The sequence below is a fragment of the Pelmatolapia mariae genome, linkage group LG20 (assembly GCF_036321145.2).
Source record: "Pelmatolapia mariae isolate MD_Pm_ZW linkage group LG20, Pm_UMD_F_2, whole genome shotgun sequence".
In the NCBI taxonomy this organism is placed as follows: Eukaryota; Metazoa; Chordata; class Actinopteri; order Cichliformes; family Cichlidae; genus Pelmatolapia; species Pelmatolapia mariae.
The window spans coordinates 25,585,532-25,602,771 of record NC_086244.1 but is presented as its reverse complement, the minus strand read 5'-3'; the positions used below and the strand labels follow the sequence as shown (position 1 = coordinate 25,602,771).

Below are 17,240 nucleotides of genomic sequence, written 5' to 3'. Positions count from 1 at the left end.
CTTGACTCTAATAAAAGGAAATTGTATATATTGGTTATACATATTTCAGCCCGACTCTCTTCTCCTGCCAGGATCTTAGTTAAAAGGGTGATTCCTGTCTCAATGTGACTCATGTAAAACAGAGCCAAAAGAACTGCAGACGCAGAATTGGAAATTCAAATGCATGTGTCTGTAAGACGGTGTTCCCATGAATACCAAAGGCGAGCATTGTACAAACACATAAGAACAAAAGCGCTGCGCCACCCACCAGGTAAATACCTCTGGAGGACAAATTGGAAATTGAATCATAAACTATAAAGAGCCAAGGTTGAGTTCAGCTGCGGAAGAAAAGAGAGACGAGATGGAGGTGGAGAAGAGAAAAGAAAGAACGGCTACATTAAATAAAAGTTCACCCTTTCTCTCCTGCCCCGGCAAAAATTCACGCTGTGCTACCTGATTGAAATTTCCTGGTTTAATAGCTGTGAAATAAAGAAAAAGTTGGGAAGAGGAGGAAAGAGAGAATATGAAACAGAGGGCAAAAGAGAGGAAAGCAGCAGCGGCGGAACAACACGGGAGAGAGAAGGAGACTTGAAAACCAAAGACCAGCGGACACAAGGACATGATGGAAAGCTAAGTCATTTCTAAAAAATTCAATCAAAGCTACTCTTTGCCTTTTTTATAGTATTTCCTTAACAAACTGCTAATTCATATTGATATTGTATTGTCCTGTGCGCATATGCAAGACGTCCTCGGGTGTCTTTTGCAAAGGGAAACTGGATTTCCTCACATAAGTAAAACAGGTAACTATCCTAGTTCCAGACAGTGGTTAAAACAAAGGTAAAGAGTCAATAGAGGCTTTTTGCTTTTACTTAAGAAAGCACACTGTACCAAGGTGGGTCTAGGCAGGGTTAGCTAGAGAGCTAAAAGGTAACGATTTCCTCTAATGAATGCAATGAGAGGACCCCAATGAGGAAATCTCACTGTGCAGGGAAAGGAAACTTTCTATTTACACCAATTAGTCCAAACACGTAATCAGCACAGCACAAAGAGACACACCAGTGCGTCCATCTAACATTACCTCGGAAGGGTTAAAGGGGAAGGGGCAAAATCAATTCTATTTTAATTTTATTTCAAATTTAGCATCTAGATCTACAGATCTATTTAGATGTAACTGAATTTTAAATTATGAAATTATAATGTCCTGTTTCGAACAACAGAGAGAGTTTATTATTTTAGGCTCCACAGTACTTGTTTTTGGAGAAATGCATCCACTATCACACACTGTCCTGTTTCATTCAAGACTTGAGAACATAACATAATGATAAAGTTCTCATAAAGTCATAATGATTTAAACAGATTTTAAAGAAAGTCAAATTTGTAACTGTTGGGATTTATTATATAACCATGTCTAACCAATACAACACTTCAATACTGTCATAAATTCCTCATATTTGCCACCTGCAAGTATTAATACTAATTCAACATTAATTAGTAGTAGAAAAATTAATACTTTAATTTTTGTGTATTTTGGTTCACTTTAGGAAAACAAGCTAACAAATGACATTTAGGGTATTTTTACTCCTATCAAATGTTGAAACATTTTACACGTTCACCTAACAAGAGAAAGATCCCACAAAGGGCAACTGGCATAGAAACTTTGCTGAATCAAACATGTGGAAGTACCTGCTTTGGCAACTCTTTGCGAACAAGTGAGCAGCCGAATTTAGCTTTTAGTATGCAAGTGTTAAAATCCAAAAATGGAACTGACAGACACCAACAACAACAACAGCATTAGCAGCTCTTTAGCTGCAGCTGAACGGTGTGACTTTAACCCAAACTTAATTAATTTTTTCTTCAGGTACACAAGTGTTTTTCTCAGGATCATCTGAGCTTTTTTGCAGTTTTTTGGAAATTTTAAAAAAAGATCTCGTTTTGCCAGCGTTGCAAGGCACCATAAAGTAGGAGGTCATACGTGGGTAATGATAGAGCATAGTATGTTTTAATGTGTGTTTGCAGGAGCATTTAATCTGATAACAGTGCATTCATAGAAACGCAGCAGGAACTGGCAGCGTGAGTCAGTTCCTGACTTAATCATTTCATCAGTTATCTGAACAATTATCAGTGATTTTTGAGACACTGAAGCTGACCTGTATGATTTGTGAATAATTCTTTAGCACCACTCTATCGTTTACATTTTGTACTGATCAAGCTGAAGAACAGTGTCCTTGAATTTGAGGTAGCACCAGTTATTAGTAAGAAACTTGGTTGGCCTCGATTTTACCTTCAGAACTGCTGTAATTTGTTCTGACATAAATTCAAGAAGGTGCTACTAACGTTGTTCAGAGAATCTGGTCTACATTAAAACAACACACACCTTTTGCAGATTTGTAAAAGCAGTTTTTATGAGGTGATTCTTCACACATCTAAAAGGTGCTCCAGCTGTACTGATACTTTTTTTAATAGTGAATTTATTGTCAGAAAAACACTTCTGAGATGATGTGCGCTGTGGTTATAAAGTTATAAACTGCATTCAAGGAGAGTATTTAAATGTTGCTCAAGAGGCTAAGGGGATCAATGTGTGCCAGAACAAATAAACAAACACTTCCATCACCACGAGACTGAACTTTTGATACTTTCCATTTGGGAATTTAAATATGTGCTTCTGCATAACTGGCTGTGGCAAGTAGTTATTAGATTTCCTCTCACTTTTTTTGTTTGTTTGTTTTGGGCTCCTTCTTCTTCTTCTTCTTTTTTACTATTCCCCATATGCCAGATGGATTGAGATGGTTTTATATAAATCAGCATTTTTCCAAAATCTAGCATGTCTGGCACCAGACCCTGTGCCACATCCAGAGTCCCTTAAACCACTTTTTGTCCCCATTCTGATGCTTTGTTTGAACTCCAGCGACTCTTCTTAACCATGTCTACATGCCTAAAAACATTTAGTTTTCTCTATTTATGTCCTTTAACAAGCCTCTGAAAGGGTTTCAGTTACCAGACAGAATATTTTCATATATACATACACTATAAAGAGCATAGTGCTAGTCCTTAGTAACACAATCACATCCTCACAATCCATTTTTGTTTATATGCTACTCTGGTTCTTTAGGCAGAGGCCATGAATCATACTGCCTCTAAGCAGAGTTCATCTTGCTGTCTGGCATCACCTTTCTACTTTTATAGATATTCATTTGCTACACTTGGTAAATAAAAATAAAGAAAAAAAAACAGCTATAAACACACTGTCCTCCAGTAGAAAAAACATTTTGATTGCTTTGTGATCTTCTTGTTCAATATTTCAGCAAACAGGCAGCCTGCCTGACAGACATTAGAAACACATTTCTCCAGAATATCGGTGGAATCTTGTTTGAGCATGAATAAGTACAGAAGATGATCCTGTGACAAACTCCAAAAGTCTAGAACGCCTGTACCCAATTATCAGATACACTCCTGGCACGTTAATGGCAGTGTGCTTAAAACAATACGTGCATTACCAAGGACACAGTGATTGGTGAAGGAGAGTATATGCTAATTCAGTTACTTGAAATTTGTCAACTGTAACCGCTGATATAGAGCGAGGGAGAAAAAGAAAAGATAGCCAGAGGCTACGTAAAACCCATAATGCCGAACAAATGGGCAGATCATAAATAACATGTGTCTCTCTTGCTGTAAAGCAGCAGGACAGTCAGTGTTCAGTGGAAACCAGAGTGACAAAATATGATGTAACTGAAATTTAATAATTGTGTGAAATCATAAATACTGCTTTAACAAACAGTATTCATTGCTATGCAGCTTCCTGCTCATAAAATAATTATTTTATGATTACCGCACTGAGTGATGTTAATGTCAGCAGCTATTTGTGAGACAGTGATATTTAAAATGGGTAATTAAAAGTGATTTTCTCCCTGTCTGCCACTCGCCACCACGAATGACTCCACGTCTGTCATCAGTCAGATGTTGCAATGTAATTATATGGGAACACACACATGCACAACCTCAGTTTCAAGGATGTGCAATCTTTTGTTTCATTTCCCAACAAAAATGATATGCATTCAACAGGTGAAGCAGGTGTGGATGATGGAGTAAGAGGGCTTTAAAGATGGAAAGTAGGATCCAGCCAAGTTCCTTACAGTGTGATCCCTCTATGGTGCCTCATACATATACGTATTCCACCCCCACTATCATTTTACCTTATAACTGTAGACGAAAGTCTTGGATTTGTTGTTGCGCTCATGCTGTAGAGTTTTGTCACAGTTAGTGAAGGAAGATTCTGGTTTGAATTCTTTCTCGTGTGTTTATTGTTCAATGATAATTTTTAATTGCCCTGGGTCAGCACGTCTCAATTTCAATAAAATTTTATTTACAGAGGGAAAGGGACGGAAAGCGTCTGCTACATTTGCATTTATTTATTGGATTACAAAGAGATTTAGAATGTGCTGAGTTTATTATTATTTTCATCTGAGATGAAACAATGTGCAAAGCGCCGTGCTCACGTTTATTTAGCGCTGTCTGGTCCTACTGACTGCTCAAAGCACTTTTTAACCACACAGTCATGCAGCGCTTTTTATTCTGCACATTTCCAAGCACTTTATCTACCTCATATCCGTGGCCAATTTACAATCACCTATTAACCTAACATGCAGGTCTTTGGACTGTGGGAAGAAACCAGAGTACCCAGAGGAAACCCACGCAGGGAGAGGGAGAACATGCACACTCCACACAGAGGTGCTGAACCAGGAACCTTCTGGCTGGGAGGTAACATTGCTAACCGCTGCACAACTGTGCTGCTGCACTAAAATGCACAGTCTGGGCCACTTTTACACACATGCACGGCAAGATGAACATGTGCTTAACTTAAAACATTTAGGAAGAAGAAGATTTTAAAAGAAGGAAATATTCTTTCCCAGTATGAGGAGAGCATGCCACATTAAAAGTATAATAAGTATGCAAAGACACGGAATGACAATATAATGTTCTTCTGATCATCTGTCTCACTGTCAGTAATTACTGATTTCATTAATTTGGTCTCTTTCTCTCTCATGCATGAATTCTTTAACTCGTGACCTGTGATTTAAAAGTGGAAGGAAGTGCTGGGATGTTTGTCAGCATGAAAAATTTCACATTTGTAATTTTCAGCTTGAATTTTTCACAAGCCATATGGAACCGTGTTGTAGACCAAGCATGGAGTGCAGCTTTACTGTGGAGCAGCCACTAAGGAGGGCAGACAGCCTGTCTCCGCACATCACATTAGAGAGCCTCCTTGACCATGTATGCATGTAGATGTGTGTGCACGTGGGTTTTTTACTTGTGTGTGTCCTTCCATGTGGATTTATTGCGGGTCTGTCGGCATGCCTGACTGAATGCACATGTCCCTCTGAGCATGTGTGAGAGTAGTTTAGCACATGTGACTTCGCCTTCTATGTCTTTCTCCTTACATCTGTATTCCCCTGTCTTGGCAGTCACAATGCCTTTCAGAGTAACTTAAGTTCTTAGTAGTCTCTAATGAGTGACGATGTATAGAGATTGCAGCCTATAGACTGAGAATCAATGACTCGACAGTGTGTGGTGAAGTGATCAGCATAATCGCTGTTCCGCTTTACTTCAAAGTCCAAGCCAAGCTGTTTCTTCAAGACTATTGGCAGAACCACTGAGACATTTAACCAAGGCCTAGACTGCAAATAAGATCTCTTCATTGTAGGAGATCTATAGTCTACTAAGTGTAAGCGCTCTGTGGTCTAGGTGTTACACATTTCAGTATAATAAAATGTGCGAATAAGGCAGAATAAACAGAAGGATTGGTGGTTTAACAGATGGAGAGGCACTAATGGCAAAGAAGATGCATCATTTTCTATTTTTCTACTCTGTCTTGAGAGACACAAAAAAGAACAGAAACTATAAAGACACACACACACAACACACTCTACTGCAGACATACACTTATATCCTGAGACTTCTTCAACCACTTCTCAGTTCCATCAGCTTTTCTCCTGAGGTTGCTGTTCCTGTCTTGTCTCTACATGCCTTGTGAAATGAATTCAAGAATGCGCATGCACACATATTCACACAAACGTGTTAATGCTGGCTGAAGTAAAACCTAGCCGGGAGACATTTGATGTATTGCCATCATGGCTGGCTGGTGTTAGGTAAGGTGGAATCCACTCACTGTTAACTTGAATCGGATTCACCTCTTGCAACAAAAGAACCCCTGATCGAGGCACACAAACTGAGCTCCTTGCTTTGTCTCTCAGGTAAACGGACCGCTGTTTTGAACATATAACCCCTTTAAAATTGGTCAATCATTACCTAAATTCAGACAATTTTCAGAAAGAAAAATAACAAATATAAACTAAAAAAAACTGTACTGAAATTTAACAAAGAAATAAATCACTGTTTTTTTACTCCTTTCACTGTACCTGCATGATGGATATGAATAAAGTACTCAACAACCAGGTTTCACTCACGGTGCACTTTAGAAACATACCTGCCCAAGAGGTTAACATACCATTTGTCCAGTATGTTCATCATTTTCCTGAAGCCTTCATTACTCGTGTTTACTCAACACATATCTTTAAATGTAATGTAATTTCAATGTGCCTATGCATTTGACGGATACACTCATTTGCTGTACAGTTTTATGGATGTCTGAGTAGATGCTGGATGATTCACGTTAGCCTCCAATGTATCATTTTTCCTGGTTTTCATGCATTAATTAACTGCAGCTTTTGGTGTTTTTTCAGGCAGTTAAATAAAATATTTGTGTTGCTTCTGCACAGATAGAACTCTACAGCACTCTTGGCAAATTATTTTTGTCTTGGTTCAATTCAATTCAGTTTTATTTATATAGTGCAAAATCACAACAAAAGTCACCACAAGGCCCCCGATATTAAAAAGTAAAGACCCACAGTAATAAAGAGAAAACCCCCATGCAACCAAGCAATTGGTGACACAGGGAAGGAAAAACTCCCTTCTAACAGAAAGAAACCTGTTCAGGGAGGGGCAGCCATCTGGTGACTGACAGACCCTTACCTAGTATGACTGTGCAGTGTGCTCGAACTCTGAATCAGAACTACCGTATTTACAGAAGAAAAAAAAATGGCAATAGCCAATATTCAAGTAAAAGCTTCAAAATGGCCCAAATCAATTGGTGATGTCATAGTAACTACATCACCCAATTTTAAATAGTCTGTGCTGACAACACTTTACATAGTCAGCATGAATCTACATTAGCTTTTGATTATCCCAAATTCTCACTGTAGAGATTGTGCAAAAAAAAAAAGTAAATCATTGCTTCAGAAATTAAACCAGCAGCCACAAATTGATTTGACTTGAATGTTTAAAGAGAGGAGAGGGAGCTGTAATGGCAGTGACCACAGCCGCTCACTGTGGTACTCTTATAATGAAAGCAAAACCGAATAGCTTTAGTGACTCCCAACATTGTAATCAAATTTACTTTACATGCCTGTGTGTGTGAGTGTGTGTGTGTGTGTGAGTGTGTACCTCTGTGAATGCATGCGCGAAAGAGAAAGAGACAGCGGGTGTGTTTTGAATTAGTGAGAGCGACAACCTTGAAGTGACCTAAAGGATTGTATTCAGTAATTATCTGATTACTCGTCTGTTTTTCCTCACTCAGACACCCTGCAACTGGATAATGCTGTAACTCACTGATTACAACCTACTTTACAATCAATCACCCATTAACAGAAGAACGGTCACAATGCACACGGGCAGACAAACACCGCCTTTGCTGCCACCGTTTCAGAGCAAAATGTGACAAAAGAAAAACACAAAAGTGCAAATTCTAAACTTTTCCTCATCTTGTGACTTTTCTATTTATCTGCCTCACTCGCTGTTTTCAGTGTTCTCGTAGCTTAGTGCAGACTTCAGCACTTCACTGAAAGCCTGGTGAAGCACCACAGTGAGAAGGTGTCTCCGTCCCCTCTCAATGTCTTTTCACGATCCTTCCATTTATGAAAATGTTTGCCCTTGCCTTGTCAAAAATGTCTCTTTGAGAGGAGATGATGCCTGGCAGCCAGAGAACAGGAGAGTCAATCTTACACACAAACAGCCACAAAATACACACGCAAAGCCATGGATATAGGTACTCACATTTCAACAAGGACACACATTTACTACACACACACACAATCTCACAAAAAAAAAACCTTTCTTGTCTCCAAGAAGCGATAACATTATGAGAAATTTTCAATTTCTACGAGGAAGGCCAAAGGAGGGGCGCACGTCCACCTAAGATGCCAGATTAAAGAAAAGATTCAGACTCATCAATCATTCTCCCTTTCAGTCGTCCCTTAATGGAACATCTGCACGAGGCAGATGTTAAGACATACAATACACTGGCTGCAATATAAATATCCTTCACGTCGCTCACGTTAGATACGCAGTACCAAAAATGACAACGACAGCCAGTTCAGATGAAGGGCAGCTGGTGCACAACACTTATCACAACATGAAAGCCAAAGGCACAGCGTAACATTTTCAAGCCATCACAGCATATTATATGAAGTCAAACCGAACATGCGACACTAAAATCACTTCCTGCTTTTATCCTTAAGTGATTTTGTCATTTTCAATTATTGAGTTTGGTTAGGTAAGGTTTTTTTGTTTGTTTGTTTGTTTTTTCATTTTATTAGTTACATCCAAATCTGCCCCACAAATCTTGAAATGGATTTTGCTGGGTAATACTTGTGGTTCCTGGAATATTTAAAAGTAGATCCTTTAGCTCGGGAGACAGACAGCCTTTCCGCTTTTAGAATTAGGCTTAAACCTTTCCTTTTTTAGAAATCATATAGATAGGTCTAGATCAGGTGGCCCAGAGTCCTTCCTTAGTTACACTGATCCCTCATTATCCATTTAATAATTAGTTATTATTTACTTTGGCTATCTTCCACAGGGTGTCTTTTGTCCTGTCTTTCTCCCCTGATCCGGTCATCCAACCACAGCAGATTCCAGAGGTTTCTTCCTGCTAAAAGGGAGTTTTTATTTCCCACTGTCACCAAGTGCTTACATATTTGTAGGGTCATATTGTCAGGTCTTTACCTTATGATATAAAATGCCTTGAGGTGGCTGTTGTTGTAAGTTAGTGCTACATAAATAAAATAGATTTGTACTGAACTGACTTGGATTGAGAGGCACCAGCCTATCAAACTTACTTATGCTGGCTTGCAATTAATGTTGCTTGAGAATTAAAAGCGATTAAGAACAGCTTACATTATAATGACATTCACTGCAAGCCTACAGCCAATAAAGCCTGTAAGTCCACCCCTCTGACATACCCCTAATAAAAATCTTAACTGTAAAAGCTTCACAACGACACACAGAATTAATTCACATTCTTGGCTGTATGTGTATGTAACTGAACAGCATGACCTCAGGAACATAAAAAGCTCTTATTCAAGCACAGGTAGCAGCTATAACGTGTTCCGCCTTAAATCTTTGTTGCCTAGAGGTATGGGATTTTCAGTGTCACACACATGTGATCTTTGTGAACCAGGGAGGCGAGTACCCAATCTTCAGATGAGAAATGAACTGAAAAGTAGTACGAGGCCTTTGGGCTCAATCACGGTAGTGACTCAGCCACTTGAATCACACGGGAAGGATATCACACAACCAGGGATTTCTAATCCACAAAAGCTCACTTCTCACTGTCTGTGCTGTAACCCCCAGGCATTTTTGAGAGTCACCCACCCTGATGGGACTGCGAACACGCGAACGCCTCTGAACTGGGAAGACCTTTCTTGTTGGATTACTTGTACCCCCTTTCTTTTATTAAAGAAGTTTTGTGTGTTCTTCCTGGCAATCTGCCTCGGTGGTCTCGTATTCCATTGTGAATCCGACCTCAGTGTTCCCTCGGGTAGCACGCGGTGTATTCACTATAACTTTACAATATGTGAAAAGAAATTGGCTGCAGAGGTAATCTACAATAGAGCCAATATTGTGGATGTTGTAAACAGACAATGACCCACCGACAGGTGAATATACAGTACACAAGTGGACATATAGATATACAGCTACCTACCTGTGTGGCTTCTGTGTGCATGTGTGAGGGAGGCCAGACAAAGAGATAGCAGTAGACTCCACACACCTACTCCACAAATGCAAGGACCCCGTTCCCGCATTCTGTCAAAAGGAAAGAAAAGCACACAAATATTGTTAGTGGACACAAGAGAAGAGAAAAATTGAGAAAATGCATTGCTTTACTTGTATATATTGTATATATGCAAAAAATATTCAAGTGATTCTCACTGCAGAACTGTTATTAGTGACTCTCTAGCCCCCTCTACCTAATTGGGCACCACCTTTCTCATTTATGCAAGTCTGAACCTAATCAAGCACCACACACTGGCTGTGTATGTTCATGCATGCCCTTGAAGTGAAAAAAGTATCAGCTGAAGCGCAAAGGTTAGTTCAGTGTTTTCCATGAATTCACCAGAATGTTCAGCATTCTTGCAAAATAACAAGTTAGGCGTTTTGGTAGAAACACTTTAAGAAGTCAGGTGGTGTAAAGAGCAACATTCACACACATTCATACTCTAAAGGATCTATTGAGGGCAACTTGGGGTTAAGTCTCTTGCCTTGATTGGCATGCGGGCTGGAAGAGCAGAGGACCAATCCATACACATTCATTCTACCACCTGAACCACATAACTGACTGCAAGTACACAAAAAGCACCTAACGCAGTCCACATTAAGAGGATGCTGGGCTTGGTGGATGTCTTAAACACGGGACTATCACTCAGAAGACTGCTGGTTAAACCATGTTCAACACAAACCTTTTTAAATTTATGCTTATTTTTTCCTATTTGGCAGATCATTAGGGTAAAGTCTGGTTGGGACTCGAGTCCATGGTCCATGATAAAGTTATTACCGTTTAAACACTGTGGTAAAAGGGTTTCCTTTTTGGCAGAAAGTCCTGAGGATAAACTTTTGCTATGTGCATGGGGCTGCACCTTCAACCTAATGCCATAAAACAGCTATATTCAATCTCAGAAAACTGTCTTAAAATCACTGAAAGCTCTCTTCAAGTTCTCTCTAATGAAGCTTGGGCATAAGTTCAGTAAGGAAGATCTGTAATCACTCATCTGGCTGGTTTTCTGGGTGTTAGGTTGCTTTTCATTCTTTAAATCACTACCACTTTCCCACGCTGTCAGTCTCAATGCTGTCATCATTACTCTAGTCCAATCATCTTCTTTCCTGCCTTCTTTGAGCCAATCAACCTCTGCTTTATGTGATTTACATCTGTGATCTCCATCATTTTCCCTTTCAAACTCTCATTCGTGCAACCCACCTCCGGCCCATCTCCAACTCACAGACACCTCAGTCAGAGATGTATCCAAGCCTCAGTCTTCGTCTTCACCACCACCAGCATCTAGACTCCGGGGAGTCCTGTCCTAAATCCTATCACCGCTGGGATTCCATTCTGCCATGATGGGTCATCAGAGTCTAATCACCAAATATAATAATTTCTCAATAAACAATGTTCAGTTCTTCCAAGTGAGTTCTTCCATTTCTCTTTATTGAACTAAAGTAGAGCCTGTTGCAGAAACGTAGTTCAAATTGATTTTGTTCTTAGGTTTGAATCACACATGTATAAAGCTGTTCAGTCTTGCTTCCTAGAAATTAGAATTATGTCTAGTGGAAAACAAATAAAACTTTCACACCGAGACCTGGAGAAAGCCATCCACATATTTATTTTCTCTACTGCAACTCTCTCCTGTCTGGCATGAATGAAAAGTTACTCTCTTGCCTGCAGCTGGTTCAGAATTCAGCAGCACAGCTTCTTACTGGTATTAGCAGACAGCAATCACATCACTCGATTCCTGGCTTTTTTCCATTGGCTCCCTGTACGATTTAGAATTGATTTTAAGATTTTAATCATCACTTTTTAATGATGTTGCAATCTGGCCCCAAGCTACTTGGACGAAGTGTTGACCCTGTATGAGCCAGCTTCGAGCCTTAGATCCTCACATGGGGCCCTTTTGGCTAAATCATAGTCAAGAATAAAATCTAAAAGTGATTGTGCTTCTGTTTTTAGGGCCTCTCAACTTTGGAATGACCTACCTGAGGAAATAAAATTTGCAGAATTAGTAAACCTCCTCTAAATCACTTTTTGAGACACGTTTTAAAGGCTTGGTTTTATGTGATTTCATTACATGTGATGTCTTTGATATTCTTTGATCCTCTGGTTAACATCTTTCATATGTCATATTTTAAATCTTTGTGTGTGTGTGTGTGTGTGTGTGTGTGTGTGTGTGTGTGTGTGTGTGTGTGTGTGTGTGTGTGTGTGTGTGTGTTTGTGTGTGAGAGAGAGAGAGAGAGAGAGAGACAGAGGACTCTTACAACTGGCTTTCTGTATAAATATACTGTTTGAATATAGTGCTTCTTAATGGGTCTACACAAATAAAATGTATTATTACTACGAGACTGGAAGTGCAAGTAGACATATGTTAGAGTTAAACTATAGAACTGTGCGACAGTCTTTAGCCACCCCTCATCCCTTTATTTTTTGCCTTCAAATTGCCAGACTTTCTTGTCATTTTAAAGGACACTTGAGCAATAAATCTCCAGGCTTTCTGAAGATCTTTCATTGTTTCTTTTTGGCTGCTTTTTCACTCATTTCCAGTCCATGTGTCTGATCATTTTCACAGAAATCTGTTTGTTTGTTTTTTTTAACTGAGAATCAGAATACTTTAATAATCCAAAGGGAAATTATGTGGTTACAGTTGCTCCAATAAGAGCAGTGACAGAATGAACAAAATTAAATAATAATACAATATATTACAAAGTTACAAAACATAAGAAATAGCTCTAGTATATATACAAATAGCTCAATTATAAATATCTAAAATATTACAAAGATTAAATATATATGATTGATAATTGTTTTTGTTTTTTTGTTTTTTGTTGTTAAGCCACTTAATAAATGATAATGGTAAATAGACTACACTACTTTTATATCACCTTTCTACTTAAGTTGAGGACTCAAAACACTTTCATTCACACACACACACACACACACACACATTCATCCTCTAAAGGAGCCAGGGCAACTTGGGGTTCAGTATTTTCCCTAAGAATACTTTGATATGCGGATTGAAGGAACTGGGGATCAATCCATCCAAGTCCAAGTTCCAACTGGTGGATGATCTGAACCACAAACTACTTACTGCAAGCATAAAAAAGGACCTAACACAATGGAAGAACCTACACATAACAAACTACTTAGCAAAGCACCAAAACCTTAATTTTTCTGTCGGGCATAAAATTGAAGTTTTGTACCAACAAAGTGATTCCCAAACAACCATTAGCCAAAAACTTGGCACATGTCAGAATTGTGTGCAGTGTCCTTAAAAAATCTTTGGAAACTAGACAAGCGAAGGACAAAAGAAGAAGTGGCCTATCTACAAGGGATAGCTCAGTAGGTAGAGTGGTGGCCCCATGATCGGAAGGTCGGGGGTTCGATTCCCCTGAACAGCTACCCTGAGGTACCCCTGAGCAAGGTACCGTCCCTACACACTGCTTCACTGAGTGAATGGGTTAAATGCAGAGAGGAATTTCCCCACGGGGCTCAATAAAGTATACTTACTTTCTTTCTTTCTTACAACAGATATCTGTATCAGTATCTGAAAGTCATGTCCTCAGGGTACAGGAAAATAGTTAGCAAAGATCTGACACAGGACCCAAGAGCTGCATCTGGTACCTTAGCTGATCCATCTACTGTTTGCTTATTTTAAAATGGTCTTAATGGAAGAAAGGCTGACAAAAAGAAGAAAATATAGAAGCAAAATATAAAGAAGGGGTGGCTCAAGGGTAGGTCAAGCTACACCCACTTTTAATACAGTGAACAGCCTCTTAAAATATTTCTTCTTCTGCCTTCAGAACTGTTAGCACTATGTCCATCAGTCTACAGTTTTAATCTAGACTTAAATATTGTATGTCTAACTACTGAATGGATTACAGTGACATTTTGAAGATAATGTTTGGTGATCTTCTGACTTTTCCTCTCCTACCACCACCAGGGACAGATATTACCACTGAAAAAATCTCAACATCTAATTCATGGATTCTAAAATAATATGTACAAAGACAGATAATGAATCCTAAGAGTGTTTGTGATTTTAAAACTTTTTATGGCTGTGGCATAATTATGTCCATACTTGAGTCATGTTGAGCTTCAAATGTCATTTCTCTAATGCCTTGATGTATCATCTGTGTTACACCTTCTTAACGTAGTAACTGTGAGCATCCTGTAGAATTTAGCCAGCACAACGTCACTGTCATGCATGATTGTTGAGAAAACAGTCATGTATAACCCTTATATCAGACTCTACGACTAATGTCAAACATACACAACTGGCAATTATACCCTGCAGTGACCTTCTGTCTCCCTAATAAATACAAAAAAGGCTATTTCACTGTTCACTGCAATAAAAGCACTGGGGATGTGCCAAGAACGGCTCTGGTATTTTTGTGCCCAGACTTGCCTGGCACAATGTGGAAACAAGATGGAAAGAAAACATCATCATCCACTTCAGGTTTGGCAGTGTTGGCTATTTGCTTTTACCACTTTCATCCCACTTAAAGACAGCACTCCCTGTCATGGCGCACTAACTGTCGGTTTTTCAGAGGAACCGCATTGCTCTTTGGGGCATACGTTTCAAAATGTGAATACAGCATCTCAAATATGCTACTAAGTGAAAAATTGTCTTCCGTCGGCAACATCCACCCATATGCTGCTGAATCTGTTGCTGCTGTTGCAAGTCACGAGGCCACAAATTTCAGAAAGAAAAGACCGCAGGATGAAGGCATAATGCACACTAAGACACGGAGCCGACTCAGGACAGGTGCACGTTTGTTTTGGGGTAAAGAAATAAAGACCTATTAGATAACAGATACTGCCAGGACCAATGTCCAAGCAGCCAACAACAAAAACAAGCAAAACAACAAAGCAAAAAAAACTGTAACACAAAGCTTTTATACCCTTAGGTCTGACAAGAATCTGCAAGTAAGTACAAAACAACTCACCAATAAATCTAATAAAAACAACTTTTCTGATAAAAAAAAAATAAAAATTATTAATCAACTATACTGATCAAATAACAGATTTTATTTATCTGTGTGTATTCAATGTGGACAAGGCCAACAATGGTGAGTAAACACTTAAAGTACTGGGTATCTCCTATGTTTCTCTCTGTCCAAATGCTGGCAGGTGTTTCCATTGAAGTAAAGGGATGCATATAATTAAAGCACTTTACATTCTGGGCACTAAGTATACACAAAAAGTTCTTCAACAGACAAACAAGCTGTGTGTTTTCTACCAAGGAAACTGTTTTGTCAGTAAACTTGTGTACATGTGTTTGCGCACTGGTATGAATAAATAACTGCAGGATGCTGGTAAAGTAAAAGCAAATGCAAGAGGCAACTGAACTCTTTTTTATCTTTTACATATGTTGTTTAAATATCTATAGCTTTGCTCAAAACACAACTAAGTCAACTATATACTACTACTAGTCTTGGTCGTACTCCAACTCCAACTTCCAAACACTAAACATATTAGTACTGTGCAAATGTCTTCAGTCATCCCTCATTTCTTTATATTTTGTTAGGAGAATGGGAAATAGCTGCAGTTATTTATTGAACCATGTGCAAACATACATGGAAATACATGGAGCTTGAACTCTTTTAAGTAAAGTTTCTTATCATTTCTTCTTGTTGTCTTCAGGAATAGTTCACCAGGTTTCTTGAAATAAATTCAAAGCTCTTCTTTTCTTCTTTCTACTTTTGTTCTATATCAAGATGATACACCACTTTGCATTTAAACATTAACTATTATTATTATTCTTTGCCCTGCCTTCCTCCCTTTTCATCCTGTTAAAAGAGAGTTTTTCCTTCCCACTTTCACCTAGTGCTTTCTCATATGGCATCATCTGATTGATGGGGTTTTCTCTGTATTATTGTACAGTTTTTAAATATAAAGCTTCTCGAGGCAGCTATTGTTGTGATTTGGTGCTATATAAACAAAATCAAATTCAATTGAACTGAATGATCCCACACTGCTTCAATAATGTTGAGCTGTGGGCTCTGAGGAGGTCAGTCTATGACTGATAATGTTCCATTGTGTGTTTTTCTTTCTAAGTATGCTTTCACTGCACTGACAGTGTGTTTGGGATCATCGTCATGCTGAAAATGAAGGCGCTGCCAGTCAAACTCTTTCCAGATGATAATGCATAGTGAATCAAAAACAGATGTTACTTCTCTGCTTCCATAATTTAATCAATTTTGATAAGATCCCTAAGATTACAGGCTGAAATACAGCCCCAAACCGTGAAAGAGCATCCACCTTGTTTTACAGATGGTTGTAGAACCTCGCTGTTGTACAGTACCTATATTACCTGTACATATTGACAACAAAAAATAAAAATCTGAATTTGTCACTCCATAAGATCTGTTGCCACGGATTTTCAGCCTAGCTCTTGTGTAATTTGAAATACCTTAACCTCTTATTCCTGATTCCCTTCTTTAAGATCAGCTTCTTGATAGTCATCCTTTCACTCAGACCTTTTCTAATGAAACTTCATCAAATACTGTACTAGATGGATCAACTAGGCCCAGATACATCTCTCAGATTTGGCAATTTTTCCCATTAAAGACACAACTTTCAGATACTGTTCATCTGCTGCAGATAGATTTTTAGGGCTGATCATTTTTCTTTTATTCTCCACTTTCCAGTTTTCTTATCTTGGCAAGATGGCAAGTTTACAGCTAATAGTTATTTGGGAATGACCTTGTTGGGGCAGTAATATTTTATCACTGATACAGTAAGTGTGTAATTTTTGGCTCTTTTCATAGAAAAATAAAATGAAATCACGATAAATGATGTGCTTTTATGACAGGCTGCTAGTGGCTAAACATACAATCTAAAATTGGTTATTTTTTAAGTTGCCTGCTTTGTGTCAATAAAACTCTGTTAAGTGGTTTAACAAACAAAAAAAAACCCAAAACTCTCTAAAAATGGTGGTAATGAATAACTCTACTAGTAACGAAGGAAAGGCATGGCATTAAAAAAACAAAACTAAAATACTTTTGAAAAGATCTGTGATGATGTAAGTAAAACAAACCAAGCTCTCCAGTTTTTGTGTGAGAGTCTGGGCAGATTAACTAAGTGCAGATGAGATTATGCACACACCTGGTTGGATCTGGGCATAAGTTGATGTGTTTATTTTGTGCACATATTCTATATTCAAGGA

The 17,240-nt window shown here is 38.6% G+C and overlaps 1 protein-coding gene across 1 annotated transcript in view; it reads right to left on the bottom strand.

Moving 5' to 3' along the window:
* Positions 1-17,240, bottom strand: part of LOC134618606 (chemokine-like protein TAFA-2) — a 97,110-nt gene that overhangs the window by 34,136 nt on the left and 45,734 nt on the right. Inside the window, exon 2 of the mRNA XM_063464076.1 lies at positions 10,013-10,113. Within this exon, the coding sequence (XP_063320146.1) occupies positions 10,013-10,112 (100 nt within the window). The 5' untranslated portion in view covers position 10,113. The remainder of the gene's footprint in view (positions 1-10,012; positions 10,114-17,240) is intronic.